The sequence below is a fragment of the Myotis lucifugus genome, unplaced genomic scaffold (genome assembly GCF_000147115.1).
Source record: "Myotis lucifugus unplaced genomic scaffold, Myoluc2.0 scaffold_181, whole genome shotgun sequence".
NCBI lineage: Eukaryota > Metazoa > Chordata > Mammalia > Chiroptera > Vespertilionidae > Myotis > Myotis lucifugus.
The window spans coordinates 1,080,248-1,095,888 of NW_005871229.1; the positions used below are offsets into that span (position 1 = coordinate 1,080,248).

General features: G+C 42.5%; 1 protein-coding gene across 5 annotated transcripts in view; it reads left to right on the forward strand.

Moving 5' to 3' along the window:
• Positions 1-15,641, forward strand: part of CIT (citron rho-interacting serine/threonine kinase) — a 165,003-nt gene that overhangs the window by 70,853 nt on the left and 78,509 nt on the right. For all 5 annotated transcript variants that reach the window (XM_023760388.1, XM_014462467.2, XM_023760390.1 and 2 more), the window contains one exon: positions 14,776-14,881. In XM_023760388.1, coding sequence (XP_023616156.1) covers positions 14,776-14,881 — 106 coding nt within the window. The remainder of the gene's footprint in view (positions 1-14,775; positions 14,882-15,641) is intronic.

Below are 15,641 nucleotides of genomic sequence, written 5' to 3' on the forward strand. Positions count from 1 at the left end.
ATTTTTGACTTATGATATTTTGAACTTAGTGATGGGTTTATTGGGATGTAACCCCGTCACAAGTCAAGGAGCACCTGTAATTGCAATGAGCAGGAAGCCTTTGCAGGATTTTGAGGAGGGATGTGGAATAGCCAGTTCTTATTTCACAAAGGGTCCCTGTGATGATGTGTGGTGGATAGTAGGGCAACAAGAGTTAGAATCAGGGAAGTAACTTGGGTTACTGCAGCCATCCAGACAAGAGGTGCAGGTATGTCAATGAAATTAGCCTGCAAAGCTAGGCACTGGCTTAGAGGTGTGGACTGTATTGGAGATGCTATGTTTTTATTAATAACATGATTTTTAATAACTGATTCTTGAATTATATGCTAATCATTCCAAAGCAAATGCTCTAATTCAACTGGAGACCACTGCTGATTGTGTGTGTGTGTGTGTGTGTGTGTGTGTGTGTGTGTGTCTATGTTTGGGTAGGGTGTGCTCCAAAGCCAGCTAGACGCTGAAACTCCTTAGAACAGCAGTATTTTTGATATTTCCAAGTGTTCATGATGGACACCACTGTGTATGTTAAAAGGGGTTTATAAAGTTAGTTCATAAATTTCAGAATGCCCAATCTTAAAAGCCCAGTATATTTTGGGAGCAGAATGCTGATGAGTTTTTTATTCTTTGCACCGTGCTACATCTTGCAATGACATGTATTTTTAGTGCCATTGGCCACAATTAAGAAGGGCCCTCAGCTGAGCTAATTTTGAGTCCCTTATTTTAGCCTCCAGTACCCATTCTTGGTTAGCTCATGCATATCTGTGATTTGTGACATGTGTGATCTGTGAATTGGTGGCATCTTCTGCATCCATGGGGTCTTCTTCCTAAGGAAATAAATGGAGGCATGATGCTTAAGCATGATCTCAATCATTACAGTAGTGATTAGGAAGTACTTAACACATGTACTTGCTTTTAGAATGGAAGTAGAGATTGTATACTCTTTTGATATGAAGTATTCTGTTAATAGCTTTATTAAGGGTGTTTTTGGAGTTATGTGGATTATTTGTAGACATTGGGAAAACTGCATTTTATCATTTTTACTTAAATGTTGAAGTTCCATGTAAAGCAATTTTTAGGTCACATCTAACACATTTAAAAAAAATAAAAACATTCTTCCTGCTGCAGCAGTAACAACGAAGCCCAGCCTTCTCTCTGTGTCATATGCCATTACCTCTATTAATACTCCCTGGGCCTCTATAATTATAAAGCAGATGTGTATCAGGAAGAGATGTCAATTTCAGAGTAAATTTTTCTAGAAAATAGAAGCTGGGAGAAAAGGAAAACCCAAACTCGTCTTCGTGCTCGCAGAGACAGCACTGCTGTGTGTGGGTGGGTGGCTGCATGCAGCGCTGCTCAGAAGTGCCTTTTCTCTCCATGGGGATAACTGGCTGTGGATCAGAGATGTGGCCAGGAGGAGTAGGCAAGCAATGTGTGGGCAGGCTGCATGTTCTTTTATTAGCATCCTTATTGTACTGCATCTCATCGAGCCTGGAGCATGAGCCAGCCTGGGCCTCTCAAGTCTGTGCTGTTTCCTATTTAATTACCACCCTTGAGCCACCAAGTAATGGAGGAAGAGTGTGGGCTGAGCTGTTTCTGGGGGTGGCTGTGGACTAACCTGGCTGTGGATATTCTTCAGTACCCAGGCTGTCCTGGGCTCAGGCTTAGAGTTGCCCTCCCAGCACTGCACATAGCCAGTCACAGATAGAAGTTACCTTCCCTCAACTACCTGGTTTTCCTTTCCTCCGTGACCTCCCTCCTATGAGCCTCTTCGGTACCTTTCTTGGGTTTGTGCAAGGCCTTGCAACCCCAAAGTGGCAGAGTTGGGATTTGAACCAAAAACCGTTAGGTTGCAGAGCCCAACTTGGAATTCCCAGCTCGACTGTCCTGCACCCACACCCTAATCATCATCATATAGGAAAATGTAGAGGTCATAGGGTAAGCTATTCCTGAGCATCAGTGTCATGGGATAAAAATACCCACTGCACAGGAGTGTGGGGAAGATTCAACGAGGTAACCCATAGAGTACCAAGCAGTGCTTGGCACATAGTAAGTGCTCAATAAATGTGCATTATTATCAATGATAAAGATAGTGGCATTAATTCTATCCTACATTGCTAGTTCCTTGAAGACAGGAATTGTAGCTTCCTTAACTTTATAACTTCCACAGCAGGGTTTCTCAATCAGCACAATTGACATTTTGGGCTGGTTAATGCTTTTGGGAGGTTCTTCTGTGGATGGCAGGATGTTGAGCAGCATATCTGGCCTCAACTCATTAGATGTTAATAGCTCTCCAGTCCTCGTTATGAAAGTAAAAAAACCTACAGATGTCACTCAATGTCCTCTGGGTGACAAGATTGTCCCTGATCGAGAACCACTGGTTTACAGGTACCTTTCATGAGATACCATCCCTGTCTATGTCTGTCTGTGTATCTATCTATCTATCTATCTATCTATCTAATCTCACATACACATCCACTTATAGGTGGTAGTTCTAAAATATTTATTGAAGTTTGAGAATTTTTTTTAAATGTTTGTTTGTTTATTTATTTTTTAAATTTAATTTTATTGTTTAAAGTATTACAGATAGTAGTACATATGTCTCCTTTTCTTTTTTTCCCCCATTGACCTTCCCTCAGCCTCCCCTACCCCCCGGCACATGCCCTCCCACTTCTCCCCGCCCCCCAGTGTCTTGTGTCCATTGTGCATGCATACAAGTCCTTCGGTTGATCTCTTTACCCTCCTCCCCCCGCCCCCCAATACTCCCCAGCCTTCCCACTGTAATTTGACAGTCTGTTCAATGCTTCTCTGCCTCTGTATCTATCTTTTTGTTCATCAGGTTATAATGTTCTTTATTATCCATAAATGAGTGAGATCATGTGGTGTTTTTCTTTCACTTCCTGGCTTATTTCACTTAGCATAATGCTCTCCAGTTTCATCCATGCTGCTGCAAATGGTAAGAATTCCTTCTTTTTTATAGCAGTGTAGTATTCCATTGTGAAGATGTACCATAGTTTTCTAATCCACTCATCTGTTGATGGACATTTAGGTTGTTTCCAAATCTTGGGTATTGTAAATTGTGCTGCTATGAACATAGGGGTGCATATATCCTTTCTGATTGGTGTTTCTGTTTTCTTGGGATATATTCCTAGAAGTGGTATTACTGGGTCAAATGGCAGTTCCATTTTTAAATTTTTGAGGAAACGGCAGACTGTTTTCCACAGTGGCTGCACCAGTCTGCATTCCCACCAGCAGTGAAGGAGGGTTCCTTTTTCTCTGCATCCTCTCCAGCACTTGTCATTTGTTGATTTGTTGATGATAGCCATCCTGACAGGTGTGAGGTGGTACCTCATTGTTGTTTTGATTTGCATCTCTAGGATGATTAGTGACTTTGAGCATGTTTTCATGTGACTCTTGGCTTTCTGAGTGTCCTCTTTCGAAAAGATTCTATTTAGGTCCTTTGCCCATTTTTTGATTGGATTATTTATTTTCCTTTTGTTGAGTTGTATGAGTTCCCTGTAAATGTTGGAGATTAAACCCTTATTGGTGATAACATTGGCAAATATGTTCTCCCATGCAGTGGGCTTTCTTGTTGTTTTGTTGATGGTTTCTTTTGCTGTGTAGAAGCTTTTTATTTTGATGTAATCCCATTTGTTTATTTTCTTAGTCTCTCTTGCCCTAGGATCTGTGTCTGTAAAGATATTGTTATGACATATGTCTGCAATTTTGCTGCCTATGGAGTCTTGTAGGATTTTTATGGTTTCCCGTCTTACATTCAAGTCCTTTAGCCATTTGGAGTTTGTTTTTGTGTATGGTGTAAGTTGGTGATCTAGTGTCATTTTTTTGCATGTATCTGACCAAATTTCCCAGCACCATTTATTAAAGAGGCTGTTTTGACTCCATTGTATGCTCTTGCCTCCTTTGTCAAATATTAATTGAGTATAATGGGTTGGGTCAATTTCTGGGTCCTCTATTCTGTTCCATTGGTCTATATGTCTATTCTTGTGCCAGTACCAGGCAGTTTTGAGAACCATGGCTTGGTAATATAGTTTGATGTCTGGTATTGTGATCCCTCCAACTATGTTCTTCTTTCTCAGGATAGCTGTGGCTATTTGGGGTCTTTTTTTATTCCAGATGAATTTTTGGAGAGTTTGTTCTAGATCTTTGAAATATGCCATTGGTATTTTAATAGGTATTGCATTGAATATATAGATTGCTTTAGGTAGTATGGACATTTTAATGATGTTGATTCTACCAATCCATGAACATGGTATGTTTTTCCACTTGTTTATGTCTTCCTCTATCTCTTTTTTCAATGTCCTGTAATTTTCCGAGTACAGGTCTTTTACGTCCTTGGTTAAGTTTATTCCTAGGTATCTTAATTTTTTTGGTGCAATGGTAAATAGGATTGTTTTTTTCACTTCTCTTTCTGTGAGTTCATTATTGGTGTATAAAAAGGCCATAGATTTCTGGGTGTTAATTTTGTATCCTGCTACACTGCCAAATTTATTTATTAGGTCTAGTAGTTTTTTTTTTTTTTTTTAAAATATATTTTATTGATTTTTTTTTACAGAGAGGAAGGGAGAGAGATAGAGAGTTAGAAACATCGATGAGAGAGAAACATCGATCAGCTGCCTCCTGCACATCTCCTGCTGGGGATGTGCCCGCAACCCAGGTACATGCCCTTGACCGGAATCGAACCTGGGACCTTTCAGTCCGCAGGCCGACGCTCTATCCACTGAGCCAAACCGGTTTCGGCAGGTCTAGTAGTTTTTTGATGGAGTCTTTAGGGCTTTCTATGTATAATATCATGTCATCTGCAAATAAGGACAGTTTTACTTCTTCTTTTCCAACTTGGATGCCTTTTATTTTTTCTTCTTGTCTGATCGCCATGGCTAGTACTTCTAGTGCTATGTTGAAAAGGAGTGATGAAAGTGGGCATCCTTGTCTTGTTCCTGTTCTTAGGGGAAATGAATTTAGTTTTTGCCCATTGAGTATGATGTTGGCTGTAGGTTTGTCATATAAGGCTTTTATTATGTTGAGGTATGATCCCTCTATTCCCACTTTGCTGAGAGTTTTTAACAAGAAAGTGTATTGGATTTTGTCAAATGCTTTTTCTGCATCGATTGATATGATAATGTGATTTTTGTCTCTCAGTTTGTTTATGTGATGTATCACATTTATTGATTTGTGGATATTGAGCCATCCTTGCATCCCTGGAATAAGTCCCACTTGGTCATGGTGTATTGCTTTCTAATGTATTGCTGAATCTGATTTGCTAGGATTTTGTTGAGGATTTTAGCATTATGTTCATCAAGGATATTGGCCTGTAGTTCTCTTTTTTTGTGGTGTCTTTATCTGGTTTTGGGATTAGGGTAATGCTGGCTTCATAGAAAGAGCTTGGAAGTGTGCCTTCCTCTTGAATTTTTTGGAATAGTCTGAGGAGGATAGGTTTTAGTTCTTCTTTGAATGCTTGGTAGAACTCCCCTGTAAAGCCATCCAGACCAGGGCTTTTGCTTGCTGGAAGATTTTTGAGCGCTGTTTCAATTTCTTCAGTAGTTATCGACCTATTCAGGTTTTTTGATTTTTCTTGGTTGAGTTTTGGGAGCATGTATTTTTCTAAGAATATTTTTCCATTTCATCTAGGTTGTTCATTTTATTGGAATAGAGTTGTTCATAGTATTTTTTCATAATCGTTTGTATTTCTGTGGGATCGGTTGTTATTTCACTTCTTTCATTTCTAATTTTGTTTATTTGGGTTCTCTCTCTTTGCTTCTTGGTAAGCTTGGCTAGAGGTTCATCAATCTTGTTTATCCTTTCAAAGAACCAGCTCTTGGCTTTGTTAATCTTTTGTATTGTTTTTTTTTTTTTTTTTTGGTCTCTGTGTCATTTATCTCTGCTGTGATCTTTATTATTTCCTTCCTTCTGCTTAGGCTGGGCTTTTCTTGTTGCTCTCTTTCTAACTCTTTGAGTTGTAGGGTTAGATAATTTATTACCATTGTTTCTTGTTTTTTGAGGCAGGCCTGTAGAGCTATGAACTTCCCTCTCAAGACTGCTTTCACTGTGTCCCATAGATTTTGGATTGTTGTGTTTTCATTGTCGTTTGTTGCCATGATGATTTTTATTTCTTCTTTGATCTCTCTGGTAACCCAGCCATTGTTTAAAGGCATGCTATTTAGCCTCCAGGTGATTGATTTTTTAAAATTGTTTTTATTGTAGTTGATTTCTAGTTTTATGCCATTGTGGTCTGAGATGGTGCTTGATATGATTTCTATCTTCTTGAATTTGAAGAGACTTTGCCTGTGACCCAATATATGGTCTACCTTTGAAAATGACCCATGTGCACTTGAGAAGAATGTATATTCTGTGGCTTTGGGGTGAAATGTTCTGAAGATGTCAGTTAATTCCATCTGATCTAGTGCATCATTTAGGATTGCTGTTTCTTGGCTGATTTTTTGTTTAGAGGATTTGTCCAGTGGTGATAGTGGGATATTAAAGTCCCCTACTATGACTGTATTGCTATCAATCTCTCCCTTGATATCCTCCAAAAGTTTTTTTTATGTATTTGGGTGCTCCTGTATTGGGTGCGTATATGTTTACTAGAGTTATATTTTTTTGTTGGATTGCTCCTTGTAGTATTATGAAGTGGCCTTCCTTATCTCTTGTTATGTCCTTCACTTTGAGATATAATTTGTCCGATATAAGTATTGCTACCCCAGCTTTTTTTTTTTTTTCATTTCCATTCACCTGAAAAATCTTTTTCCATCCCTTCACTGTCAGTCTATGTGAGTCCTTTTTTCTAAGGTGGGTTTCCTATAGACCAGTGATGGCGAACCTATGACACGCGTGTCAGAGGTGACGCGCGAACTCATTTTTTTGTTTGATTTTTCTTTGTTAAATGGCATTTAAATATATAAAATAAATATCAAAACTATAAGTCTTTGTTTTACTATGGTTGCAAATATCAAAAAATTTCTACATGTGACAGGGCACCAGAGTTAAGTTAGGGTTTTTCAAAATGCTGACACGCCGAGCTCAAAAGGTTCCCCATCACTGCTATAGACAGTAGATATATGGGTCATGTTTTCTTATCCACTCAGCTACCCTATGTCTTTTGATTGGGGCATTTAATCCATTAACATTTAAATTTATTATTGATAGGTACTTGTTTGTCACCATGTTTATTCTTTACACCTGTGTACCTTCTTCGTTTCCTATTTCTTCTTTTTACAGCAGACCCTTTAGCATTTCTTGCATTGCTGGTTTGGTAGTAATAAACTCCCTTAGTCCTTTTTTTCTGTGAAGCTCTTGATTTCACCCTCAATTTTGATTGAATGCGTTACTGGGTATAGTATTCTTGGATTCAGACCCTTCCTTTGCATGACTTTGTACATTTCATTCTATTCCCTTCTTGCCTGATGTGTTTCTGTTGAGAAATCAGTCGGTAGTCTGATGGGGGATCCTTTGTAGGTAACTTTCTGTCTCTCTCTAGCCGCTTTTAAGATTCTTTGTTGTTGGTGTTTGCCAATTTAATTATAATGTGCCTTGGCATCGGTCTTTTGGGGTTCATTTTGTCTGGGACTCTGTGAGTTTCTTGGATTTGTGTGAGTTTTTTCTTCCCTATATCAGGGAAGTTTTCTGTCATTATTTCTTCAAACAGGTTTTCTATTCCTTGCTCAGTTTCCTCTCCTTCTGGTACGCCTATTATGCGGATGTTGTTTCGTTTCGTGTTGTCCCAAAGTTCCCTTAGGCTCTCCTGTTTTTTATGTTTTTTTTTTTTCTAGATGCTGCTCTGCTTGGGTATTTTTTCCTACCTTGTCTTCTAGCTCACTGATGTGGTCCTCTGCTTCTTCTAGTCTACTGTTGATGCTTTCTGTTGAATTCTTTATAGCAGCGATGTCATTTTTCATTTCTTCTTGGTTCTTCTTCATGTCCTCTTGGTTCTTACACATATTGTTGAATTTGTCTTCCATTCTTTTCAGCCACCTTATGACCATTTCTCTGAATTCTTTCTCTGACATATTGCTTGCCTCCTTTTTGTTTACTCCCTTTTCTGGTGATGCCTCCTTTTCTTTCATTTGCGAGCTGTTTCTTTGTCTCCCCATGATTTCTTTTCTCCGGGTGTCTGGTTATGTAGCTCTCTCTCTCCATCCAGTTCTGCGTGCAATTCTCCAAACATCTCTTCCCGCACATCCTTTTCCCCCTGGCACTAAGCAGCCGGCACACTGGTAAAATCCGAGGCTGCCTTTTTGCTCCCAGTCCAGCTGTGGGCTGATTTTTAGAGTTCCCTTCTGCCATCAGCCCTGCGGATCTCCTTCCACACTCGTGGATCACGCTGGCCCCAACAGCCGCGGACTTTGTGGGGCGCAGACTTCCCCTGTGCATGTTCCTCTCTCCAACCTGGATTGCAGACCTCACCTTTCCCTAGGCGAAATCTGACCTTTCCGTGAGGAGGAGCAGGGCTCGTCTGAGTCCACGTATTTGCACTGCTTGAGATCCGGTGTTCCTGGGTTCGTAGCTGGTCCCTGGGTGCCGTGGTTGCAGGATCCCTGGATGTATATGCTTCCGATAACAGCCACTCTCCCCTTCAAGATGGTGCGGTCTCCACGGCAGAGCCGGCTGCTCCAGGAGAGATTTCAGCAGCAATGGAGGCTGCCCGGTTAGGGGAGCCCAATCCGGCAGTCTCCAACAGTCCCCTGGAGTATAGCTATTGCTCACCCACAAATTTATACTCTCCGTACGTCCACACCCTCTCCTTTCGTTCTCTCACACACTATCTTGCAGTCTGCCTTCCCATTGGCAGCCATCTTCCTAATGTATATTTATTGATTTCAGAGAGGAAGGGAGAGGGAGAGAGAGATAGAAACATCAATGATGAGAGAGAATCATTGATTGGCTACCTCCTGCACACCCCCTACTGGGGATCGAGCCCGCAACCCGGGCATGTGCCCTCGACTGGAATCAAACTTGGGACCCTTCAGCCTGCAGGCTGGTGCTCTATCCACTGAGCTAAACCAGCTAGGGCGAAGTTTGAGAATTCTTAGAAAATTCTTTAATTAGTAAATAGACTCCCATTCCAGGGTCAACAGAACTTCATGATTAGATAGTTTCTTAGCTGTGATTCTGTGCCCATCAGTCAACCAGCTACACGATCTTTTGCCAACTTTCCTTAAAGCAACAATACCATCAGCTCTTTAAACAATACTACTCTTGATGAAATGGTACATTTCACGATAATTTTTAACCAGCTGAGTTACTACTTGTAGAGGACAGGGACCTATTTGGTAACAGTCTGGTGGCTCTGAGGCCAGCTTTGTCTCGAACCTCCTAAGCTATGATTTACAATATGGTTAATTCTACAATAATGCAAATGTCAGCAATAATTTGCTATTGCTTTGAAAGTCATAAGGATGGCTAATGAAATCTTAGAAAAAAATAGATAATATTTCAGAATATCTATTGGGGGGATTTGTTGGTTCAAGAAATACAGAGCTTATCATTGGTGCTAATGATTGAACTGGCCATGAAAAATAAATGGAATACAAATATGTTAGGTTGTGCCTGCCTCTAGTATATTTCTTTTATAGAAATTAATGAAAATGGTATATTTTAGTTGACTTATTAACAATGGGAGCATATAAAAGTAATAGCCTTTTATCATTGTCTAAAACATGTGCATTGTCTTGAAATTCATAGCCCACCACGATTAACTTAAAAATTGTGTTCCCACTCAAAACGTGACCAAAGGGCAGCAGAATCAAATGGTGTGGCGAAAGTGCCACCTGGCACCAAAAGCTGGGGACAGTCATACTATGAGTTATAAATCACAGGCATCATGGTTCTCAGTGCTGTGTGTACATTAGAATTACCAAGGAGCTTAATAAAAGTGGTACTGCCCAGGCCCTACTATCTATACTAATAAAAGGGTAATATGCTAATTAGACTGGGAGACCAGACATCTTCCGACTGCCTGACTTCCTTCCAGACAAAGCCACAGTGGTGGGGCCGAGGCAGAGGCGGTTAGGGGCCATGAGGCTGGCAGGGGAGGGCAGTTGGGGGCCATGAGGCTGGCTGGGGAGGGCATTTGGGGGCTATGATGCCGGCAGGGGAGGGCAGTTGGGGTTCATGAGGGGAGCGGTTAGGTGGCAATCAAGCCGGTAGGCAGGCAAGCGGTTAGGAGCCAGTAGCCCAGGATTGTGAGAGGGATGTCTGACTGCTGGTACAGGGATGGGGCCTAAACCAGCAGTCGGACATCCCCCGAGGGGTCCCAGATTGGAGAGGGTGCATGCCGGGCTAAGGAACACCCCCCACCCCCACCCTCTGTGCAGGAATTTTATGCACTGGGCCTCTAGTTAGTCTCTATGTCTCTAATTTAATTGGTCTTTTTGGACCCCAGACATCTTTTTTTTTAAGGCTTAATTTTTTAAGAGCAGTTTTAGGTTCACAGCAAAATTGAAAAGAAGGTTTGGAAATTTCACACATACTTCTTGCCCCTGCTATCAACATCTGGCACCAAAGTGGTACCTATGTTACAATGGATAAAACCTACACTGACACATCATTATCACTCAGAGTTCATAGTTCACTCTTGCTGTTGTACCATTCATTCTAGGGCTTTGGACACGTATATAATAACATGTATCCATCATGGTAGTATCACATGGGTATTTTCATTGTCCAACATCAGTATTTTTCAAGGCTCTCCAGGTGACACTAAGGTGCAGGGATGTCCAGAGGGCTGCGATGAACTTTGCCCTCTATCCTCCAGCCTCATGCTCCAATCCCATTGTTGTTTATGGGGTTGTTGCTACAAGCCGGTTTAATCACAGAATTCTTACCAGAGCTTTTAAAATTTTTATTTTGTTTATTTATTATTTAAAATTTTATAAGAGTTTATTTGAGCCAAACTGAGAACAAGCCCAGAAGCAAGATCTCAAAGAACTGAGAAAATACTCTAGAGCAGCGGTTCTCAACCTGTGGGTCGCGACCACTTTGGGGGTCAAACGACCCTTTCACAGGGGTCGCCTAAAACCATCGGAAAACACATATATAATTACATACTGTTTTTGTGATTAATCACTATGCTTTAATTATGTTCAATTTGTAACAATGAAAATACATCCTGCATATCAGATATTTACATTACGATTCATAACAGTAGCAAAATTACAGTTATGAAGTAGCAACAAAAATAATTTTATGATTGGGGGTCACCACAACATGAGGAACTGTCTTAAAGGGTCGCGGCATTAGGAAGGTTGAGAACCACTGCTCTAGAGAATGGCAGTTTTGCGGTTCTCTTTATACTTGTAGAGTCAAAGGAGAAAACGTAAGGAGGGTTACATGAAACCCATTGGTGGTAGATGAAGGAGGTGGGAGAAACCAGGAAGAAAAAATGTCTAGGATTGGATAGATTAAAATGGAGAGGTACATACTTCTTTTATACTGGTGGGTACAGGATAGTTAACATTTAACATTTGTAGTACATTGAGATGGTATTCTGGCAACAAGACAACAATCACCATAGCTTTTTATAGATGTGATTTTTATTTCTTAAAAAGACTATTTTCTTAGCACCTTTATTCGGAAGAGCTCTTAATTGTTGTACTTAGAACTTCTAAACAGTGAACATTTGTCAAGTATCAAAGCACTAGAAGAATGAGGGCGTTAGACCTCGGGCGACCAGGAAGGATGTCCCTTTGTCTCCTTCCTGCAAGAGCCAGTGAGTGGGGACACACATCTCCTCGATTCTGGGTCCCATTAGTGAGTGACCTAGATTAGGATTTTGTTTGTTTTGTGAATCAAGCCATCAGCTTTGCACCCACAGCAGCGCACTTCAAGCGTTAAGCCTGCCCTCCACGTGTCATCAGGTTGTGGGAGCCACTTCCCATCCCATCATCATGCACCCATGTGATCACTCCTCTAAAGAGTGCCAGGCACTGTGCTTGGGCACAGAGAGCTGTGTCCTGTGTTGTCTTCTCTGACTCAGGTCAGTGCGTGTGACGTAATGACAGGCGGTTCTTGATACTGAAGGACCTGCAGCCTGTCTGCAGATCAGCCCTCCCTCCTGGGTGGGTTGGGTCTTCTTCTCTAGTTCACCCTCAGAGTGAAGACAAGAATGAAGGAAGCAGCAAGTCATGCCAAGCAACCCATTTCATCTCAGATTAAAGGGGGAAAAAACTGTGTGTGTGTCTGTGTACCTAGATTTAGGTACCAAACAGGCTAATGAGAGGCGTAGAAATCAGTTAAAATTTTTGGCCAAATGTTAGATTTTAAAAAGGATTTATTTCTGGATTTTAGTCCCCGTTGCCCATTTCTATGAATAAGCAACATTTGTTTTAATGTGAATAATAGCACAGAGTGAATTCAACCCCCTGAGTTTGACTATTTCAAGCAACTGTTTTAGGCCTGCGAGGCATGTGCTATTTATGACATTGCATGGGTAGTGATGACAGGAACGACAGTGATACTAGTAAATGGTCGGCATTTATTGAACCCTCTCGATGTGCCAGGCACCATGCTTGGGGCTTTACCTGGGTTATCTCATTTAATCCCTGCAGGGACTCTTTGAAGTAGGTTGAGAATTATCCCCATTTTACGGATGAGGAAACCACAGCTCAGAGAGGTTACACAGCTAGCATGGCAGAGTCAGATTTTGAACAAAGCAGCCTGGCTCTGGGTGTTGACCTGCTTGGCTGCCCTGTAGTATGTTTGTAGGGAGCTGTCACTCCCGCCAACCCCTGTCACTGGGCGGGGAGCTGCAAGGAGAGGTGTTCTGAGTTGCTGCAGGGAACTGACCTCTTTCAGGCAGGGAAGTAGATTGGGTCGGCAGAAAGCGGAACTTTCACCTGCTGGTAAGAAGTGAATGCTTATGGAGAACCAGCTCCTGCAATCCCGTTACCAAGGCAACAGAGATGGGGCTGTGGGACAGCGGTGGGCTCTGCTGCATGTCCTTACCTATGTGAGAACCCTTGTCGGTTGTTGCTCTGACCCTGCCCTTCACCAGTCCCAGTGTTTGTGCCCTGGGAGCCAACCCCTGTGGGAAGCTGTCCTGGAAGGGGACTGTCATTTCCACCCATAATTAGCTGTTTCTAGGGATGAGGCAGAGTGCGCTAGTGATATACACAAGCATATCCTTTCTGTGGCGAGAGCATCCTTCTAACCCACTCGCAGGAGGTCACGCTGCATTATTTTTGTGATATTTTTCCAAGGGTTATATCAGGTGTATCAAGTCATTCTCCCTGCCCCAGCTCTTTATTGTGAGACCAACTGAAACCATTTAGTAACTGGCAGGTTGCTTAATCACTCTGGGCCTCAATTTCCTCATCTATAAAATGAGGATAATAAATTGTATCTGCCTCCCAGAGTTGTTGTGAGGAATAAAGAGTAAAAACATGTCTAGAGTTAGAACAGAACCAGGCATGTAGTCAGTGCCCAGTAAGTGTATGAGCTTTCTAGAGCTGCTGTAACAAATTGCTACAAATTTAGTGGCTTAACACAGGACACTGACTACCTTCAAGTTCTGGAGGTCAGAAGTTTGAGATGAGCTGAAATCAAGGTGTAGACAAGACTGCACTCTGGAGCTTCTGAGAGAATCGGTCTCCTTGCCTTTTCCAGCTTCTGCTAGCTGCCTAGATTCCCTGGCTTGTGGCCCCTTCCTCCATCTTCAAAGCTGCGGTGTGGTATCTTCAAATCTCTCTCTGACTCTGACCCTAATTCTGTTGTCATATCTCCTTCCCTCTTCTGCTTTCATTTTATAAGGATCCTTATGATTACATTGGACCCAACCAAATAATCCACATTAATCTTCCCATCTCAAAATCCTTCACTTAATCACATCTGCAAAGTGTCCTTTGCTGTGTCAGGTAACAGATTCACAGGTTTTGGACATTCGGATGTGGACCTCTTGGGGCCGGGGATTTATTCAGCCTACCATAGTTAGCCTCAGCCGTTTGTATAAAATGAAACAGAACCAACTGGCTAGCTTGGGGATGGAATAAACAATAATTTGATCCGTGTACATTTATTGTGCACTTGCTGTGTTAGCTCTGCTCTGCCTCAGGACTATATCAATTATCCCTCCTCCCTAGAGCTTGTTTCCTTCCAGAGCTTTGGATGGCCTGCACCTTCCCATCCTCAGGCCCCAGCTTAAATGTCACCTCCTCCGAGAGGCACTCCCTGATTACTGTTGCTTAAAGCAGACCCTGGATCCATTGTCTCTTCATGTCATGTCACCCTGTTTCCTTCTTTGTCATCATCTGTAACCTTTGTGTGTGTGTCTGCCTGATGCATTCTTTCTGCCCCCTGCGGAATGTCAGTTCCAGGAGGACAGCGACCTTGATGTCTAATTTACTGCTATTCCAGTGCCTGGGACAGTTTTTGGAACACAGTAGGTGCACAGCACATATCTGCTGAGTGTGAGTGAAGCCATGTAGGCAGAATGCTGCTCACACTCTCCTCTGTGGTAGGTCCTTTTATTAGCATTCCACCTCATAGACATGGAAACCGAGGCTCAGAGAGTCGGAATATTGCCTCAGGTCAGTGGCCACTGAATTGACACCCAGCTCTGCCTGCTTCCAGAATTCTTGCTTCCTTCTACCTTCCTGCCTCATGGCCGTGATGCCATTAGAAGCCCTGCTGATGGCCACAGAGCTCTGGAAGCTCCATCGTCCATGCGTCGTTTCTGAGTGTGGCTTTCAGGCCGTGCACTTGCCACCCTGACATTGGTTTCCTTCTGTCTAGGTCTGTTGTGTCGGGCCTGGACTCCCCTGCCAAGACTAGCTCCATGGAAAAGAAACTTCTCATCAAAAGCAAAGAGCTGCAAGACTCCCAGGACAAGTGTCACAAGGTATTTATTTCCACAGCCGGCCTCTCTCCTTGCTCCAGGATCCTCCCGTCAATGTATGCCAAGGGAGCCGCCCGGGGCCGCTGCTGGCACTGAGCCACCTGATCCATACAGAGCGAGTGAGGTGCTATCTCCCTCGCTGAAGTCACACCTCCAGCAGCTCAGAGGGAGATGAATTCGGGCCTTGACTTTGCTGTAAATCCTTTAAATCTTAACCAGAGGAGGCCCTGGATTTAAAACGGCCTGTTTCTCAGCATGACCCAGCCAGATGTCCGCTTCTTCCGGCAGGTGGTGTGGGTCCTCACCTGTGGCCGAGATGCATCCCATCTGCTCTGAGTGATGCGAAGTTTCTCTTCCTAGTCTTTTAAAACTCCTGCTTATGTAACTGCTGCCACGGTGTTGATTATGCTCAACGTCTCTTAACATTCACTGTACCTGCCCAGGGGCAGCTTTCTGGAAGCTCATAAAAGTCACTGCTTGCCTGGGACTCCTAAGAGTGCAGACGAATACATATCTCCTTGCCCTGTCCTGGATTGTCCTCTAGATCTTTGCAAGGAGATGGGGGGGATCAAGATGGATTTGGGGTAACATTAAAGTGACGTCTGCAAAAACCAAACCAAACCAAAAAAGCAAACAGGTGAAAAGTGATGATTGTGGCTTTCTTGCTCACTGGGTTAGAGGAGTGACCAAGTGTGAACCGAGACTTGAATGAGAGGAGTGACTTAGCATTGGTGACTATCCTTACGAAGAACTGTGCGCTCCT